The sequence below is a fragment of the Pipistrellus hanaki genome, assembly GCF_964339955.1.
Source record: "Pipistrellus hanaki genome assembly, chromosome: 7".
In the NCBI taxonomy this organism is placed as follows: Eukaryota; Metazoa; Chordata; class Mammalia; order Chiroptera; family Vespertilionidae; genus Pipistrellus; species Pipistrellus hanaki.
In genome coordinates this window covers 2726139-2745923 of record NC_140509.1, presented here as the reverse complement: position 1 = coordinate 2745923, position 19785 = coordinate 2726139, and the positions used below count along the sequence as shown (strand labels likewise).

The window sequence follows — 19785 nt, the reverse complement described above, 5'->3', positions numbered from 1 at the left end:
GGGGATGCTGATGCTAGTTTCCTTTATGTCTTTTGTTACAGGCAATAGCGAAGGAGTTAGAAGTGGCTTTTAAAAAAAAAACCCTCAGACAGGCAGTTTCTAAAGGCAACCCCAGAGCCCCCGGAACTACAGATCCACGGAAGGTCCCTCTTCCGGTCCCTTGAGCCTGACGCTAGCTGCCGAGAAGGCGGAAGGCCGGCGTAGAGAGAAACTGGGAACCGGAAGTGAAGGCAGATTGCCTCCTTCGTCGCTGTTGCTGCCGCCATACGCGTTCGCCTTGCTCAGGTAAGATTTGGCCCTCGGTACCATCCATTTCCATCTGCGTTTCCCTGCAGCCATCCTGCCGTATGGAGTCCTGATACCCCTTCCACAGGCGATGGCCTGGTCGCTGGGGCCTCGTTGGGTCGTTATTTTCATCACTTGCATCCCTTTCGAGAGCAAAGAGCTCCTGGGGGGAGGTAGGGAAGCTAAAAAGGCTCGATCCAAGATGGTGGCCTCGCGCCATTGTCCCCTTAGCTCTACGCTCCTCCGGCGGCCTCGTTTTCGAAAGGTCCTAGCGACGGGCAGAGGCGGCGCTGGGCGGGGCTCTCCTCCCCTCCCCTCGTTTCTGGGTCCTCTCGGCCGGCGTGGGACTCGGAGGAGCCCGCTTCTGGGCCTAGTTGGACTTCCTACCTCGGCTGGCCCGCGTTCATTGGGAGCGCTTTGCAAGTCCTTTGGGGAGATGTGTGCTTTCGGAGAGGCTCGCTGCGGGTGACCGCGGCGGTGGAGGCGCGCGGTAAGGCTCGCCTGCAGGCCGAGGCCGCCCTCTGCCCTGACGATTGAGTGCTGGAGAGCTGGATGCTTTCGGCGGAGCCACCCCCGCCGTTGGCTCATTCCACGGAGTTCTAGGCCGCAGGTGGGGCTGCTGAGTGGGAGGCCGGTGGGCTGTGGGGGTGAGCGGCAGCCACATGATGTTCTCATGTTGAGAGGTGAGCGCTCTGCGCAGTGATGACCTTCATCTATCACCCTGGACTGATGGCTGCTGCGCGGGGGCTTGACAGCTTGCGGCCAGGGAAGCGCGGGTCTTCCGTGGAGGGTTTCGGGACGGCCCCCTTCTCTCCGTCTCCACTCCTGGCATCTGCTTTTTCTCATCTGTTCGTTTCCTCGCTGTCAGGGACGAGCTCCTAAGCTGCTCTCCCACCGTCTGTTCCTAATCTTGCTGGAGCCTGTGACCTGACCGCCTCCCCTGGAACCCCTTCCCCAGGCCCTGTCACTCTTGCCTTTGTTTTGTGTTCCTTTGTTACTGTTTCACCCAGGTAAAGGTTTCCTAGTTTAGGGAAGGTGGGAAGGGCGTGGGGATGGAAAAGAAGTGGCGAAGGCTCTGCTCATGACTGATGTCCGTTTTTTCCTGTTTCTTTGTGTTTTTTTTCCCTAGCTCTTCTGCCAGAAACTAGTGTATCTTCTATTCCTTAAGCCCCACTTTACTCCTTTGTTTTCACTTAATCTGCGTGAACCCATTCGGAGACCCTCGCTCCTCCCCCTGCCGGCCCAGTTATGGCGGAGAACGATGTGGACAACGAGCTCTTGGACTATGAAGATGATGAGGTGGAAACCGCGGCTGGGGGAGATGGGGCTGAGGCCCCTGCCAAGAAGGATGTGAAGGGCTCCTACGTCTCCATCCATAGCTCTGGCTTTCGGGACTTCCTGCTCAAGCCAGAGTTGCTCCGGGCCATTGTTGACTGTGGCTTTGAGCATCCATCAGAAGGTAAATTTTCTCTTGGGCATAGAGTACTCATATAATGATCCTGAGCACTTTATAATGATCCTGGAAAGATGTGTTCATGGTCCCTCAGTGACACAGACCTGCATTTAGAATAGACCACGAAGTAAGGAAGTACCAGGAGTCCCAGAAAGTGTTTTAGAATTAGAAGAGGTTTATATAGGTTGTCTTTTACTCATGGTGCACGAAATTGGTCCCTCAGCCCGGCCTGCACCCTCTAGCAGTCCCGGAGCCCCCGGGGGATGTCCCACTGCTATGGAGGTGGGAAAGGCCTGCCAGCGCTGAGCCCTGCTTCTGGCTGAACAGTGTTCCCTCTGGTGGTCAGTGCATGTCACAGCAATTGGTTGTTCTGCCATTTGGTCAATTTGCATATTGGCCTTTTATTATTTAGGATGGGATAGCATAAAACAAAAGCAACTTACAGGTCTGTAATTCACTTTTTTGACTGGTTTTTCCCTTGTCTTCTAGCTTTGAATTTTGTCGCTTTAACTTGTAATTTTAAATTTCCAGAGAGGAGTTGGTCGCACTTTTAGTTCTCTTTTGGAAAAGGCCAACTCTGGTCTCTGGAGACCTTTATGGCTCTTCTAACGGTGGGTGGCTTCTGGGTCAGGTACCAAGTCCTTCATTTAGTGCAAGGTTACAGGGTTCCATGATCCAAGGGATGGCAGTCTAAGCAGGAGATAGGCCAGTAGCAGGCATGCAAATGCCATGGGTTGTTTAAGATGAAGGAAAATAAGGGCAGCCGGAAGCACCAAAGATGGGCTGTTGGTAGATGCAAATGGGTAGTTGTGGGAGGAGGCATAGAAGGCGGTTTGGTTGGTGCGGGAGGAAGCTAAAGCTAGAAGGGACTAGGAGGGTCTGATTTGGGGATGAATTTGAAGGAGCATAGAGATAGAAAGTGTCTAGAAATTGACAAAAACCACTTAAGAATTCGGCGGCATGAAATGGGTGCGACTGGTGAAAAATGTTACCTGGAGATTGAGTCCCAATTTATCTTTTTTCTTCTATATCCAGTTCAGCATGAGTGCATCCCTCAGGCCATTCTGGGAATGGACGTCTTATGCCAAGCCAAGTCGGGCATGGGGAAGACGGCAGTGTTTGTGCTGGCCACGCTGCAGCAGCTGGAGCCGGTCACCGGGCAGGTACAGCTGGGCGGGCGTTTGGGTTAGGAATGTGGGGGCAGAGTGTTTTACTCAGCCACATGAGGTATTCACAACCATGGGTGCTTGTCGCTCAGATGACCTCTGTCGCCCCTGAGGCCAAGGGGAGTATTTTGTAGGAGTCGTGGGGTTAATGATTTAGATCTCAGAATTGAAGTCACTTATGATCTGCAGGTCTGTTTTTGTAGTAGTCAGTTCCCCTGAGGGGTAGTGAAGGGAGACACTTACCTTCCACTTCCCCCCAGGTGTCTGTGCTGGTGATGTGTCACACCCGGGAGCTGGCTTTTCAGATCAGCAAGGAGTATGAGCGCTTCTCTAAGTACATGCCCAATGTCAAGGTAAGGCAGGGTAAGAGCCTGGGGGGAATGGGGGTGTGGATAGTTTGAGGCATTTGGGACTCACAGACCATCAGTCTTCATGTCCCACAGATGTTAACTTCCAATACCTGTACTGAACCTCAATTCCACCTGCAAACTTTTACAGAAAGGAAGGGAGAGGAATGGGGAGTTAGCTGCCTCCTGCACACCCCCTACTGGGGATGTGCCCACAGCCAATGTACGTGCCCTTGACCGGAATTGAACCAGGGACCTTTCAGTTTGCAGACCAACGCTCTATCCGCTTGGCCAAACCGGTTTTGGCCTGCTTACTGCTTTCTTAACCTGAATCATTTCAGTGTGCTTTTGGTGACAGTTTGAGAATTTGGGGATGTATGGCAAGAGAATGCTGGATCTCCAAAATGGCTCTAGTGGATGTGACTTAAGTGGGAGAAAATTTAAAATGTCTGGGAGCCATAACAAAGTTGGCCTAAGTTGTTCTCCATGATATAACCTTGATATTTATAGCCTCCAATCTTACTGGTTAGGATGGTGTGAAGAAGAGTATATTTTTCTCAAAAAATTAAATATGGAACTGCCATTTGATCCAGTGATCCCACTTCTAGGAATGTGTCCTAAGAAACCCAAAGCACCAATCTGAAAGAATGTATGCCCCCCTGTGTTCATAGCACAATGTACAATAGCTAAGATCTGGGAACAGCCCACGTGCCCATCAGTAGAGTGGATAAAAAGCTGTGGGACATTTACACCATGGAACACTCTGCAGCAGTGAAAAAGAAGGATCTCTTACCCTGTGAGACAGCATGGAGGGGCCTGGAGAGCATCATGCTAAGTGAAATAAGCCGGTCAGAGAAGGACAAGTGTCACATGATCTCACTCATATGGTGGAATCTAAGTAACAAACTGATGAATGGAGTGGATCTAGAGCCATGGAAGCCTGGAGCAGAGTGCGGAACCTCAGCGGGGAGGGGCAGACAATAGGGCGATGGAGATTGGGGGGGAAAGGGACGTGTGTAATACTTTCAACAATAAATAATTATTTTAAAAAAGTTATCAGTACTAATAACATACTGAGTGAAGCTTAAAAAGAAAACTTTATGGTTGAAAATGAAAACTGCCTACAGGTTATGGCTTTACTAACCAAAATGTTGTTACAAAACAAAACACAACCCTGCCGGTGTGGCCCAGTGGTGGAGCATTGACCTGTGGAGATCACAGTTTGATTCCTGGTCGGGGTCGCAGGCTGGACCCCCATTAGGGAGGGGTGTGCAGGAGGCAGCTGATGAACGATTGTCTCATTGATCTTCCTACCTCTCCCTTCCTCTCTTTGAAATCAACAACAAAAAAGAATACTTTTGTTGAGATTGTTACAGTTTTTCCTGTTATACACGTTTTTAATTGACTTTTTTTAGAGAGAGAAACAAGGACGTGAGAATGAAACATTGGTCAGCTGCCTCTTAGATGCCCTTTACCAGGGACAGAGCCCGCAGCCCTGTTTCTGTGGTTTAGACACAGCGTTAACTACTTCAGCGAGCGTGGTGCGGCGGCGGCGGCCTGGTGAGAAGGCCTCGGTGCAGGGCTGTGTCCTCCCTCTGGCCTTCTTCCCAGAGAGAGTCACCGCCACCCTTTGGAAATTCTGCTGTAAAATGAAGCATCAGGCACTGTTTCCTCAACTGACCAATTTATAGGCCTTTTTTACTCAGCTCATTTTATTGTTTTGAAACATTAATTCTAATTCTCTAAGTATGATCTGAATGTTGTATATATGTAGGCGTCCACATTATGCATACCTCTGTTTTTACACTGTCTGTGTCAATAGCATTGACTTCTGCCCTTTCTCCGAGCAGTCTTGTCTGGGTTGTTTCTAAAACTTGGAAACCAGGAAGCAGTTTCTATTGCTAAAACTGTGGAAACATTTACCGTTGAGCTCTGTGGTGAGCTAGGATTGCACTTCCTCCTAGCCATTTGACTAGGGGTCAGCCCAACTCATCACCTTTGTGCCTATATTCTTAGTGTCAAGATCAAATGCAAATTGTCATGATACTTACTTTTGCCCAAAACTATGCTACAGTGACTTGAAGAGGCTGGGCCCGTTCTACAGAAGGCCCTGCCTCTGGATTCCTCTGGTTTACTCTAAATCCGCACCCCAGGGTATGCTTTTCATTGAGGGGGGCGGGGGGACATTGATGTGAGGGAGACCGCCATGGGTTGTCTCCTGTGGGCGCCTGGCCCTGACTAGTGGAGCCCACGGCCTTTATGGTGTGTAGGCCGATGCTCCCACCCCCTGAGCCTGTCTCCTTCCTCCTCTGGCAGTTAGCTTGTACTTGCCTCCCAGTATGCCTGTGAGCAAGTGTTTGGCAAGAATTCCTCACGGGTGTCCTGTACTCCTGTTTTGTTAGAAACCTGGGTCCCACATTTGGTGACGTGCTACAGGACAAGGGTCATGAGAGCCAGGTTCCTTGATTGATCTTCCCCTCTTGAAACTAGAAAGCAGTTCTAAGTCCCAGATCCTCAACAACCATTCCCCAAATGGTTTAACATGGAGTAGTTTGGTTAGCCCCAATCAGTAACTACACAGGACTTGAGCAAAGGGATTTAAACATCCGGGTTGATGTTCCCTGAGCTTTGTGGTGGTCCTTGACCTGGTGTCCTGCTGTTCTCATTCTTAGAGTCCTGGGAGGGAAGCGGTTAGGGTAAGGCGGGGGGGCTGGGGGCTTATCCTCACTGCTCGGGTCAGCCCTGTAGCCTCAGGCAAGTCACTGGTTTCTCCCTCAGTGTTGGGGATGTAATTTTAGGTTAGATGGCCCTCAATGTTCCTTTTAGCTCTGGAATGTTCAAGAGGTGGTATAGATGGAGCTGGAAGAAGGGGGACCGGAGGGACTGGACTCAGTTTCACTGTCAGGCCTTCTCCCCGCTGGCAGGTGGCAGTGTTTTTTGGAGGCCTGTCCATCAAGAAGGACGAAGAGGTGCTGAAGAAGAACTGCCCGCATATCGTCGTGGGGACCCCTGGCCGCATCCTAGCCTTAGCTCGAAATAAGAGCCTCAACCTCAAACACATTAAACACTTTATCTTGGATGAATGTGATAAGATGCTTGAACAGCTCGGTGAGTGGCAGTGCTGGGCCTGGGCCTCTGAACAAGTGCCTTTTGGTTGGTACAGGAGCAGTCATGCAGGACGGCCCTTCACCTGCCACCCTCACGAGGGCGCTGGCTCCCTCGGTTGGTCTTGACGCTGCGGTGCTCAGGAAGAAGGGCCTTCCGTCTGTGACTTGCTGGCAGTGGCCTCCGTCACATCACCCCTCCTTTTCAGCTCCCCCTCCTGGATGTCTTAGGGGAGATGCCAAACTGGAGGAGGGACGGGCCACCCTCCGACATCCTCGCACAGCATACACCCTGAGAATTCCTAGCTGAATAGATCTGTAGACTTAAGTGCTAGGATTAACGTGGAGAGTGCTGCTGGGCTGGGCGTTTGTGTGGCTTGGTATTCTAGTGTGCTAAGGGGGTCACAGAAAATATTCTAAGAACTCAAATTTGGAGGAGAGAATAGGGGAGGATGTAGCCTTAGGGTAAGCCTTTCCAAACGATCTTTGGCTGTTGTAGCTGGCAGGCTGTGAGATGGGCTCCAGGTAGCGGGCAGTGTCATATTTCCTGGCTGCTGAAAAGTGACCCGCAGGGAGCAGGGAGCAGACTGGCAGCTGGAATGGCCAGGAGTGCCATGGGTGCGGGGAGCCGGGGCTTGGGGAGGGTGAGAGAAGGGACTTGTAACGTGTTTTCAAAGGTCTTACTCTTGGGGCCTCCGTGGTGGGCTCTCCCAGTTCCGTAGTTATAGGCTTAGGGGCACCCTCATATCATATTTCTTGCCTGTTTAAAACAACTGGTCTCAAATCTTGATTCCAAGTTCATTGCTTTTTTAACGCACTGGATTATCACTGTGGCTGTGATTGCGTGAGGCTTAGAGGAAACAGAGTAGAGGGGCCTGAGGCAGATCTTGCCCTGACGGCTCTGCCTGCCCGTCTCAGTGGGTCTTTGTGACCGTGCTTTCCCTTTGCTTGTAGACATGCGTCGGGATGTCCAGGAAATTTTTCGCATGACCCCCCACGAGAAGCAGGTCATGATGTTCAGTGCCACCTTGAGCAAAGAGATCCGCCCTGTCTGCCGCAAGTTCATGCAAGACGTAAATACCTTCTCCCTTCTCTCCCTCCACTCCCGCCCACCGCCTCCTCCCCTGCGGGCCCGCTCCCTCCAGACTCCCTGTCCTTCGAGCCCGGCTGGGAGTGACGACTCCCTGAAGAGACCGCGGAGGCAGGGACAGCTAGCGCTAGGGTCTGCGCGGGTGCCAGGGACATTCCGGAAGACTTGGTCGGGTTAACGTGAGAGCGGGTAGTGTTCGGCTTTTTTTTCAATCACAGCATTTTTGAACCTCTTCTCCCTTTTGGGGGAGGGCAGGGTTTTCTGCCCTACCACCCACCCTTCGTCTCCTACACGTCCCCTACAGCCACGCACACTCAAGGTGGCATCGAGCATACAGCTGGAGCCTTCTGCTCCCCAAAACTCGTAACCTCCCGGTGGCAGGAGAGCAAGAGAGGGACAGACAGATGGCAAGGCATGTGCGAACGAAGAGCAAACAGCACAAATGAATCCGCTCCCTCCCCACCTCCAGGGGTGGGGGCCTTTGGCACCTCAGTCCCCGGGCCCCTACGCCCTCCCACCCGAACCTCCTCGCACCCACGTGGAACCTCGGTTGATGGGACGCGCCGGCAGCAGAGAAGCACGGTGGCCAGCGGGCAATGCGGACGGCACGGCGGATGGCGGCAGCGGAGGCCGCGGGAAACCTGCCCAGGAAGCTGAGGACCCAGCCAGCCTCCTTTTCCGTTCCCGGTCTTTTCCTGAGCAAGGCGTGCCGTGCTCCTTGTTTCCACCCTCCGTGTGGGGCGGGCGGGGTGGCTGAGGGGGGGAGGGCACGGAAAGGGCAGCGCTCCGCTGGCTGGGACCGCCGGGCCGGCGCCCTGTGTCCCTGGAGTGGCTTTGCCTCCCGGCTCTGCGCTCCCACGGGGCGAAGCTCCTCGTCTGTGGCTGGACCTGGGCCGCCGGGAGTTTCGGAGGCCACAGACCGTTTAGGGAAGCCGCTGCCGGCGCCTGGCTTCTGGCGTGACCCGCAGCCTCTGCCCCGGGCCCTAACGTTCCTGCGCCCGCGGCGGCGGAGAGGCTCAGAAATGTGGGCTCGGGAGCTGGGCTTGTCTCAATTTCTACCTTTAAAGTTTTTTTCTTTTATTAAATGTAATTTGTCTTTTGATGCTACCTTCCTCCCCTTCAAGGGTAAAAACATAAGTGCGTATCTGCAGCTCTGAATTTCTTTTAGAAAACGTCTTAAGATTTCAGAGAGAAACATTAATGATGAGAGAGAATCATTGGTCAGCTGTCTGGGGATCGAGCCTGCAACTCCAGGCATGTGCCCTGACCAGGAATCGAACCGCGGCCTCCTGTTTGTAGGTCGACATTCAGCCCCTGAGCCAGGCAGCTCTGATTTCTTAGCACCACTTCCTGATGCCTTCCATGTGGCACTGCCGATGGCGGCTGGAGTCTTAGCTCAGAGACCAGTGTCACCTAGAGCGATGCCCTGGTGGCTGAATCGTTTCTGCTGCTCCTCATGGCACGTGGTCATGTCCATGGAGGGTTCCCAGCCTCCTCACGAGGACGTGGCTCCCAGCGGAGGGCCTCTGCCTCGCGTTCTTACGCTTGCTGGTGGAGGTGTCCTGACGCCCAGGCAGTGTTTCCCAGGCTTTCCCGGGTGTGGAGTCCTGTTTCCCTTTGAGAATCTTGTACGGACGTTCTTTCCCCGCCTCCATTTGAGGTAATGGCATCTTGCCATGGGGTGGTCTCTCTGCTCCTTTTCCTCCCTGCAAGTTCCTCCTCTGACAGTTTTCAGTTGGGCATTCTTAGAACTCCATTGATAGGAAGGAAGGGAATTAGGTCAGAGGTGGAAGAGACCACGTGAAATGGGCATGCTTTTGGGAGTGGGGTGAAGTTTTCAGTCTTCTCTTCTCCCCATTCCCCCCACGGGGTGTATTGGAGATCAACTGCCTCCACCCCCCCAGGTTTAACCCCCCCACTCTGCCCTCCTCGTTCCCACCCCTGCCTCCCCCCCTCAGCCAATGGAGATCTTCGTGGACGATGAGACGAAGCTGACGCTGCATGGTTTGCAGCAGTACTACGTGAAACTGAAGGACAACGAGAAGAACCGGAAGCTCTTTGACCTTTTGGATGTCCTTGAGTTCAACCAGGTCAGTTGCAGTCCCGCGGGAGGATGAGCCATCCCCGTGGCGGCCAGGCCAGCGTGCTCTCTGCCCTGCTGTAGAGGACACCACGCGGTGATGTGAGGGTGGTGGCGACGTCTCAAGCGAAATCTTTTTCTTTAAATCTCCACCTGACGGTGCTTTTGTTGGCTCTAGAGAGAGACATCAGTCTGTTGCTTCGCTGTGTGCGCTGCAACCAGGGCTCAGACCTGTAACCTACCTATGTACTCTGGGGATCGAATCGCAACTTCTCTTTTGGTGTACTGGGCAGTGCTCCAACCGCCTGTGCTTCCAGGCCAAGGCTTAAGTGAAAAAAACCTTTTTTAAATATATTTTTTTTATTGATTTCAGAGACGAAGGGGGGGAGAGAGACATCACTGATGAGAGAGAATCATGGATGGGCTGTCTCCTGCACTCCAACACTGAGGATGGAGCCCGCAACCTGGGCATGTGCCCTGACTGGAATCAAACCATGACTTCCTGGTTCCTAGGTCGATTCTCAACCACTGAGCCATGCTGGCTGGGCATTAAATTCTTTTAAAGAAGAACATACATGTCTTGGAGCTTAGCATGAGCAAGGTGGGAGCTGCTGTTCTGTTCCATTGCTGGCACAGACAGGTACTCAGTGAATAAAAGCAAACCTCAAAATAAAACCCTGAAAGGGTGTGTTTTTGTTTTGTTTTGTGTGTTTTATTTATTTTATTTTTTTTAATTATTTTTTTAAATATGTTTTATTGATTTTTTTTACAGAGAGGAGAGAGGGACAGAGTGTCGGAAATTAGAATCATCCATCAGCTGCCTCCTGCACACCACCCACTGGGAGTGTGCCCGCAACCAAGGCACATGTCCCTGACCAGAATCGAACCTGGGACCCTTCAGTCCGCAGGCTGACGCTCCATCCACTGAGCAAAACCGGTCTCGGCTAAAATTTATTTTTTAAAATAAAAATAAAAAAGACTCCTGAAAGGGTTTTAATAAGGTTGTAATGGTTCTGAAATATCTTGATCATCCGTTTAGGTTTTTAAATTTGTTTTTCATGTACTATTTCCTGAGGAGATACGTTTCATCACTACCTGTTATGTAGGGTTTTTGTTTTATTTCAGGGGGGGGGGGGGATCAGTGATGAGACAGAGTCATTGATCGGCTGCCTCCTTCACCCCCCCACTGGAGATCAAGCCCACCACCGGGGCATGTGCCCTGACTGGGATCAAACCCAAGACCCTTCAGTCAACCGGCCTATGCTCTATCCACTGAGCCAAACCAGCTAGGGCTATTACTGAGTTTGTTTGCAATAAATTTTATCTAGACTTGGGGTAAGGTTACATTCAGAGCCGAGGAGGAAACGTATGATAGGGCCTGAGGAATTCCTTTGGATGAGTAATTACTGAAAACTCCTTTTTCACATAACCTCACACTCGCATGGACCCACATCACACACGCGCGCGCAGGTGGTGATCTTTGTGAAGTCTGTGCAGCGCTGCATCGCCCTGGCCCAGCTCCTGGTGGAGCAGAACTTCCCGGCCATCGCCATCCACCGCGGGATGCCCCAGGAGGAGAGGTGAGTTGGAAATGGGGAAGATGCTTTGTGTTCTTGGGAGGAAGACACTTGAGAGAAAGGACTCATCATTTTTGAATTTCCTTTCTCATAAAGGCTTTCTCGGTATCAGCAATTTAAAGATTTTCAACGACGAATTCTTGTGGCCACCAACCTGTTTGGCCGAGGCATGGACATCGAGAGGGTGAACATTGCCTTTAATTACGACATGCCTGAGGACTCGGACACCTACCTGCATCGGGTAAGCCCGCCCCCTCGGCCATTCGGTGGCCTCGCCCGCCCCTGTTTTCCCTGTCGTCTTAGCATGCGTCTTCTTCCCTCCTGTCCTGCCTCCTGTCTCCTTCCAGGTGGCCAGAGCAGGCCGGTTTGGTACCAAGGGTTTGGCCATCACGTTCGTGTCAGATGAGAATGACGCCAAGATCCTCAATGATGTGCAGGATCGCTTTGAGGTCAATATTAGTGAGCTGCCTGATGAGATAGACATCTCCTCCTACAGTGAGTATTGATGACGCGAACGGCCCGCCTCATGACAACCTCCTCTTCCCTGCTGTTTCCTTAACCCCGTGGTGTGGGGAAAGCCCCTCGTACGGTGGTTCACAGCCTTTTCTAACGTCTCGATGGTCTCAGGCTCCACAGCAGCGCTTCTCAGCCACTAGCAAGGTCGCCTAGGACCATCGGAAAAGACATATTTACATTACAATTCATAACAGTAGCAGAATTACAGTTATGAACTGGCAACAAAAATCATGTTATGGTTGGGGGTCAACACAACCTGAGGAGCTGTATTAAAGGGCCGCAGCGTTAGGAAGGCGGAGAACCGCTGCCCTAGGACAGAGTGGCACCTGACTAGCTCAGCCCTGATGGGATGTAAGTTCACGGCCACTTGGGATCTCTTCGCTCCCCCAGTCTGCTCTTTGGACCAGACCTACACAGACATCTGCATGCACAGCATGTTTCTGCCAGCCTCGCTTTTCTCATGTCTTACTCTTTTCTTTTTTTTAAAGATATACTGATTTTAGAAAGGAAGGGAGGGAGGGAGGGAGAGAAACATCAGTGATGAGAATCATTCATCGGTTGCCTCCTGCACCCCCACATGGGATCGATCCCACAATGCCATTGCCCTGACTGGAAATCGAATCGTGACCTGCTGGTTCACGTCTATGCTCAACCACTGAGCCACCCCAGCAGCCGGGCTCGTGTCCTGTTCTAACCACCACATCTTCCTTTCAGTTGAACAGACACGATAGAGGACGCCGCGCATGTTCTGGAATGTGACCGTCTGTCCCTCTTCAGGAGACGGCACCAGGCGTGGGGGGAAGGAGACACTGCTGCCCCCAGCCCTGACAGCCCAGCCCGCCCCGGCCTGCCCTCTGGCATTACCACTTGTAAACACCCGCTTCCTTATTTGTGAGAACTTTTTTAACAAAACAAAAAACATGCGTCTGGTGTCTAAGTGCTCCTTTTATTGATTTGGGGTAAGGTGGTGCTAGGTTCTTGATGTGGGGCCAAGGTTGTCAGCGGGAGGGGTCACAGACTGCGGAGGCCGTGGTTCCCGCCGCTTTCCAGCCTGGCCCTCTGGAGGGTCCTCTGTTGTTCTTAGTGGCCTGCGAGGCTGGTGGTCTCGGCAGGTGGCGTGCAGTGTTTCCTGTGTTGGGGGTGAAACCCTAGGTTCCTCCTCCCAGGCTCTCTCGGAGTCTCCTCATCTGCTCCTTCAGCTTCTGCGTCTTGAGCACCAGGGCCTGCGCCTCCCAGGCCCCCTCCTGCCCTTCCTGCAGGGCCTGGGCCAGCTCCAGCTGCTGCTCCAGCAGCTCCTCCGCCTGAGCCAGCTCAGCAGGGAGCCCGGGGCCCTGGGGAGGGGTGTGAGGAGGGAGCATCAGCCCGGCGGGGGGCTGAGGCTGTGGGCGTGGGAAATTCTGCCTCGTGTCTGATACCATGCGTTTGAGGGTAGCTTCCTGGCTTAGGCATCGGCCTTTGGGAGGCACAGGCTGGGGGGCTGTAAGGACTCGGAGGAAGGACTGCCCGGCCCTTCCCCCATCCTCAGAAATGATTAACTTAATGAGGGGAAATGTCTGCTCAAGGACAGTGAGTGGACTGCAAGCAGGGAGTAAGCCCTGAGGTCTGCGGGTGGGGGTGGGGGTGGGGCTGGGGCTGGGGAACACGCTGGAAGGCAGCACACTCCGGGGTCCGGGTTGGTATCTGCCCTGGGCCTGTGGTACAGGATGAGACGGGATCCCTCCCCCCACAGCACAATCTCCCCTCACACCTACCTGCCCCGCTCCTGGTGCCACTTACCGGGGCAGGGGGCCTCGTCTTCCCGCGGCCGCTGGAGCTGGCCTGCTCCTTGGCGCTGGTCCTGGGGCTCTGGGAGCAGCATCTCCGGGAGCTGCCAGGGGCCGGCGGCCTGGGAGGCAGGAGGAGGCGGCGACAGCACCGCGAGAGCCAGGGCAGGAGGAGCACCATGGCGGGGAGGCAGGGAGCTGTCAGCTGCCCAGCTGCCACCAGGAACTGGCTTCTGCCGGGCCTTGGCCTTGGTCTTGCTTCAGTGCCTGGCCCTGCCCCTGCGCTCCCCTCCCTCCCAACCTGGCCCTAGAGAGACTCCTGTTCCTGAGGTGGAAATACTGCCGGCTTAGCAGAGCTGGCGTTAGAGCATGTGCCCAGCCCGCCACATCTCGTGCCTGTTTCCTTAGCTCTGGCTTTTCTGTTCCTCTCCATTCCCGAAGTAAGGAAGTACAGTCTAGACCAGTTCACAGAACAAGCTGTTTTCAACCTGACAACCCTTTCATACTGATACTCGAGGCCTGGTGCGTGAATTTGTGTCCAGGACTGCTGGCTCCTAATCACTCACCTGCCTGCCAGCCTGGTCACTCCCTAACTGCTTCACTGGCAGTCCAATTGACACCTCACTGCTCCCCTGCTGGCCTGATCGCCCCCTACTTGCCCAATTGTCCCCAACTGCTGTATCCTGCCAACCTGATGGCTCCCAACTGCCCTCCCCTGCTGGCCTGGTTCCCCGCCCCCCCCCCCCCCACCTGCCCTTCCCTCCTTTGTAGGCCTTCTTGCCCCCAACTGCCCTCCCCTGCCGACCGTCTTGTGGCCATATTGGGATGGCGTGTGAAAGTGTAGTGCGACACCACTAGGCTTTTTCAGCCTGACAGAAATCTCAGGCCACAGGAAATAACATCTCAGGAAATTTTGTGATTTTTTTTTTTTGCGTTTATTGCTGGCAGAATGGATGATTAGCACAATTTTAAAACAAGGAGACATCAAGAGTGCTCATGTTGCTGAAACCGGTTTGGCTCAGTGGATAGAGCAGGGGTCTTCAAACTACGGCCCGCGGGCCACATGCAGCCCCCAGGGGAGTCTGATCCTGCCTGCCAGGTTTTTTGGGCAGTGAGCGCAGCCAAGGTGTTACAGTAGGAATTAGTAGTTCATATAGTCCGGCCCTCCAGCTCTCTGAGGGACCGTGATCTGGCCCCCACTTTAAAAAGTTTGAGGACCCCTGGGATAGAGTGTCAGCCTGCAGACTGAAAGGTCCCAGGTTTGATTCCGGTCAAGGGCATGTACCTTGGTTGCGGGCACATCCCTAGTAGGGGGTGTGCAAGAGGCAGCTGATTGATGCTTCTTTCTCATTGATGTTTCTAAGTCTCTATCCCTCTCTCTTCCTCTCTGTAAAAAATCAATAAAAAATATTTTTTTAAAAAGAGTGCTCATGTCGCTAACGTGTGAAAGAAACTGGTCATAGGCGGTCTGGTTAGCCAGTGACAGCAAGTGAAGGTGCCCCACGCAGAGCGGAAAGACACCTGCACCAAGGGTGGAAGCGACTCGGGACTGGTAGAGGTGGATCGGTACGTTTCAGGAAGTGTTTGTTTACAGTAGACGGCACATTTGGCATGCACTGTGTAAGAGACTGGCGTGGAATCATTCGGGAGTCTGGGATGAATGCGTTTGACATTACTTCTGCAGGAAATGGCTTTCAAACAGATGGCTTCTTGAACAGCCTTCCGGAAGGAATCACGTTGGAGAACTGAGGGTCCACTGGTCTGGTTTTTGGAGGAGGAAGCTGGCACGGACGGTTTCATTCAGCACTCGTGCATCTGGCAGTGTCTGCTCCAGGCCCCTCAGCTGGAGGGTTCATACCCAGGTCTACTTGACTTGAAAACTACCCATTGGCCTGGCTCTAGTCTTAATTTCCCCTTCCTCTTGCTGACCCAGCATGACTTTCCTGTCCCTGTTGCACAACGGGGGTTTGCCGTTGGTGGGTCTCGGCCCTGAGGTTACCACTTAAAAAATGTTTTTATTGATTTCAGTGGAGGAAGGGAGAGGAGAGCTAGAAACATCAATGATGAGAATCATTGATCGGCTGCCTACTGCATGCCCCCTACTGTGGATTGAGCCCACAACCCAGGCATGTGCCCTGATTGGGAATCAAACCATGACCTGGTTCATAGGTTGACAGTCAACCACTGAGCCAAACCAGCTGAGTTACTAACACATTTTTATTTTATTTTTTTATTTTTTTAAAAATATATTTTATTGATTTTGTACAGAGAGGAAGGGAGAGAGATAGAGTTAGAATCATCGATGAGAGAGTCATCGATCAGCTGCCTCCTGCACACCCCCTACTGGGGATATGGCCGCAACCAAGGTACATGCCCTTGACCGGAATCGAACCTGGGACCCTTCAGTCCCCAAGCCGACCCTCTATCCATTGAGCCAAACTGGTCTCGGCACTAACACATTTTTAATATATTCCTGTGTTTACTGTCGGTCCCTCCTTGAGATTATAAGCTTTGTGGCCAAGGACAGGGACTTGATTTTTTTTTTTTTTAATATATTTTATTGATTTTTCACAGAGTGGAAGAGAGAGGGATAGAGAGTTAGAAACATCGATGAGAGAGAATCATCGATCAGCTGCTTCCTGCACACCCCCTACTGGGGATGTGCCTGCAACCAAGGTACATGCCCTTGCCCGGAATTTACCCGGGACCCTTCAGTCCGCAGGCCGACGCTCTATCCACTGAGCCAAACCAGACAGGGACTTGATTTTCACAGCTGCATTTCCATTGCCCCCAAAGGGCCTGGTTGTTGATTGTAAAGCATCTGTTAAGTAAATGAATGAGTGAAGGCATCCTCAGACTGCCCCACCAACACAGACACTGCACCCACAGGGACACATCCATGTACACACACTGACATACTGACTCACATTCTCACACATGCACTGCGACACACCAATACACAGCTACACAACAATACACAGATACTGTACCCATGGGGACACACACACATTCTCAAACACACGTTCTCATATACTCACACTAATACACATTCTGACACACACTAACATTCTCATACACTCACACATACACATTCTCACACTGACACATATTCAGATACACACACATATGCATAATTAAAGCTTACTTTTCATTGAACATTATGTTGTGAATATTTCCCATGTCATTATGCATTATTATTTTTTTTCTCCAAAATATTGTGAAAAATTTCAAAGATACTTAAACTTTGAATGAAGAACACAATGGTCACCCAGATTTAATAATTTTAATACTTTGCCATATTTTCTTTATGTAATTATTAGAGGCCCAGTGCACGAATTCATGCACCAGTGGAGTCCCTCAGTCTGGCCTGTGGGATTGTGCCAAAACTGGCCCTCCAACATCTCCCGAGGGGTCCTGGATTGGGAGAGGGTGCAGGCCATGCTGAGGGACCCCACCAGGGCATGATGGGGGCTGGGGAGATTGGCCAGCTGGGGAGGGACCACTGCGCGACCGCTGCAGGGTGTGTCCAGCCCGTCTCATTCAGTCGTGATAGGCTGGACCCCAGCAACAAGCTAACCTACCAGTTGGGGTGTCTGCCCCCTGGTGGTGAGTGCATGTCATAGCTAATAGTTGAGCAGCCTTAGCATATCATTAGCATATTATCCTTTGGTTGAATGGGCAACCAGGCACTTAGCATATTAGGTTTTTATTATATAGGAATTCTATAATCTTGGCTAAAATATTTGAAAATCACCTGCCAACATCGTGATCCTTACCCCTACACATTTCAGTATTTGTCTCTAAAAACAACCTTTTTTCTTCAAACACTTATTATTGGAGTGGAGAAGATAGGGGCGATTCCCTGGTGTTGTGAAATTCCAGCGGCACAGACTGTCTGTGTCATCCTGCAACGCCGTTCCTTTGCAGCAGAGGGGCCGTGTAGGTCACGCCTGGTGCCCCAAGGTCAAACTGACAGCAGATGCCACACGGCCTGGTGTGAGCACAGTCCCCCACCTCGGGGGTAAGAGAGGGCCGTGCACATCCGCTTAGACCCCTCCACCCCAGGCACTGCACTCCATAACCAGGGGTCAAGAAAGGCTCCACACACAGGAACTAAGATAACCACCCCAAACCGCATTCCCACCGCCAGGGCCCAGTGAGAGCCCCAGTCCCCTGCTCCTCCCACCTCCCTCACACACCACCACCTGCCCTGAATCCACCAGGACTGACCTCATTCTGTCCTTTCCCGTTTGTCTGTCCCCAAGCACCATGCACGCTCCTCTCCACAGGCCTACACACCCCTCCTCTGTCTTCTCTCCTGCCCCTCACACTGCATCAGCCAAACCTGCGCAGCCCTCCCCAGGAGGTCCCTGCACTCGCGGCTCTGCAGACCGGCCCTCCCTGAGGGCACCCTTCCTCTGAGGTCCTCCCGTGGCGTCTCCTCTCCCTCTGACCTTCTGCCTGGGGCCTGTGGTGGGTGGGGTCCTTGCTCTTCAGCTGCTTTGACCCTCCCTCTTCCCTAGCACCCCCTAATCCATCGTCATATCGGAGCCCCCACCCCCTCATTGCAGGTACCCCCGTTCCTTTTAGCTCCCCTCCTCAGACTCTCCCTCCTCGATCCTGATGCTTCCAGCACAATCAGACTGTGTCTAGGCCAGTCCTTGGAGCCCTGGGCAGTGTCCGTACAGGCAGACCTGGGTGCTGCACTGCGGTTCAGGACCTTGGACAGGGAGACACGGGTTAGTGGGCCGCCCATCACCTCTGCAAACCGGGAGGCAGAGCAGTTTCTGGGCTGGAGCAGGAGCTGCTGCAGGAGAGATGGGGCAGGAGGTCAGAGAGGTTCCACGGGTGTGGGGGGGGGGCGGGGGGTCAGTGCTGCAGGGGCCACGACCAGGGCCCAAGTCGTCCTCTAGGAGCTCAGGGGGCTCCAGCTGACAGCCAGCAAGGAAAGGGGGCCTCAGTGCTCCTCCGCAGGAATCTGCATTCAGACCACCAAGAGGACGGTTCGGTGAGGAGCAGAGACCTGCCCGTGCCTGGCTCTGGCCCCGTGAGGACAGGGCTGTGCAGCCTCCACACTGCTGGTGGTGACTGTGCCACAGGACAGAGCACGCCCCCCGGAAAGGGGCTCAGCCTGCTGCTCAGCCCCGAGCTCCTCCCCTCCTGCCCTCCCGCTCGGCTCTCCCTGGTTCCCACCCCCTTGCCGTCCCCTCAACCTTGTCATGGTCAACAGCCCTCCTTCCACAGCGGCACTGCCTGCTCCCGCTCTGCCAGCGCCTCCCCACCACCCCGCAGGGCAGGCAGGGCAGGGCGGCCTAAGTCTGGAAACCGGTGCCATGACTGGGCCGGGTCTTGTAGCATCAGCACCCCATCCATCACAACTGTGCCTGCTGCCAGGCCAGAGTCCATCAGGTGCAACACCAACCCCAACGTCCTTTCACCCCACGGGGACCCCCATCGATTATCCTGCCGCCCACTCTCTGCCCGCACCCCTCGATGTCATTCCTTAAATCCCGTGGTGTGCCATTGCAGTCCCTCCCTCGGCTCTCCCGTGCTCTGTCACCGGCTTGGCCATCCTACCTCTGCCTGCACCTGCCCCACGGGCTGCGGGAGGCGGAGAACCACACGCCACGCGACGCTGCCATGTTATCACCATGGCCAGGCCCCCGGGGCCAACGGCTGCCCACAGCCATCCTGGCCTGCACGCTCCCTCGGCTCCCGTCCTCTGTGGACACCCCCCTCCTTCCCATGTCTTACCGCTGGCGCCCTGGTTTCCAGCCTCACTGACAGCACTAAGCCATTAGGAGACAATTATTACGGAAATCTCCGACCCCGCCCGCTGTCCACACGCCCAGCCCGGCCAGTCCCTGCTGCTGCTCAGGCCTCACCCCTTCGTGTACTTAGAGGTGTTGCTCCAGCAGTTCGTTCTCTTGGCGGTCCTTTATCATTACTTTTTGTTTGTTTTGTTAATCCTCACCTGAGGATATTTTCCCATTGATTTTTAGGGAGAGTGGGAGAGAGAGGGAAAGAGAGAGAAGCATCAATGTGAGAGAAACACACCGATTGGTTGCCTCCTGCATAAGCCCAGACTAGGGTCTGGGCCAGGGAAGAGCCTGCAACCAAGGTATGTGCCCTTGACCAGAATCAAACCAGGACCCTTTGGTTGGCAGGCAGATGCTCTATCCATTGAGCCACACCAGGCATCGCTATCATTTTTTGTTCTTGATTATATGCATGTGGACACCATGAGAATGCACACCCCAGTCCTTAGCGGGAGGAAGCATAATTGACTGGTGGTTCCAGCTGGGACCGTCTGAGTTCTATTGCCATATTTGTCTGATCTGGCCAGTGACTGAGAACAGCAGGGAAACTGAAGGCTGAGTTGGGCTCCAGGCTCCCAGCTTCCT

The 19785-nt window shown here is 53.4% G+C and overlaps 2 protein-coding genes and 1 long non-coding RNA gene across 4 annotated transcripts in view; 2 read left to right on the top strand and 1 right to left on the bottom strand.

Annotated features, from left to right (window-relative positions):
- Window positions 1–19785, top strand: part of LOC311626233 — a 1185289-nt gene that overhangs the window by 1124932 nt on the left and 40572 nt on the right. The gene's annotated exons all lie outside the window — the stretch shown is intronic.
- Window positions 128–12541, top strand: DDX39B (DExD-box helicase 39B). 2 transcript variants are annotated; one of them, XM_084891191.1, is made up of 11 exons: window positions 128–285; window positions 1415–1744; window positions 2774–2901; window positions 3165–3257; window positions 6176–6359; window positions 7310–7428; window positions 9404–9535; window positions 10996–11105; window positions 11199–11343; window positions 11450–11597; window positions 12333–12541. In XM_084891191.1, exons 2-11 carry the CDS (start codon window positions 1534–1536, stop codon window positions 12347–12349), a joined length of 1287 nt encoding a protein of 428 aa, XP_084747317.1. In that variant the 5' UTR covers window positions 128–285; window positions 1415–1533; the 3' UTR covers window positions 12350–12541. The 2 variants fall into 2 exon arrangements, with proteins under 2 accessions (XP_084747317.1, XP_084747318.1); XM_084891192.1 differs by lacking the exon at window positions 128–285 and adding an exon at window positions 485–895.
- MCCD1 (mitochondrial coiled-coil domain 1) lies at window positions 12547–13925 on the bottom strand. The gene is made up of 2 exons (XM_084891298.1): window positions 13395–13925; window positions 12547–12949 (listed from the first exon to the last, which is right to left on the bottom strand). The coding sequence occupies exons 1-2, from the start codon at window positions 13560–13562 to the stop codon at window positions 12767–12769; spliced, it is 351 nt and encodes a 116-aa protein (XP_084747424.1). The 5' UTR covers window positions 13563–13925; the 3' UTR covers window positions 12547–12766.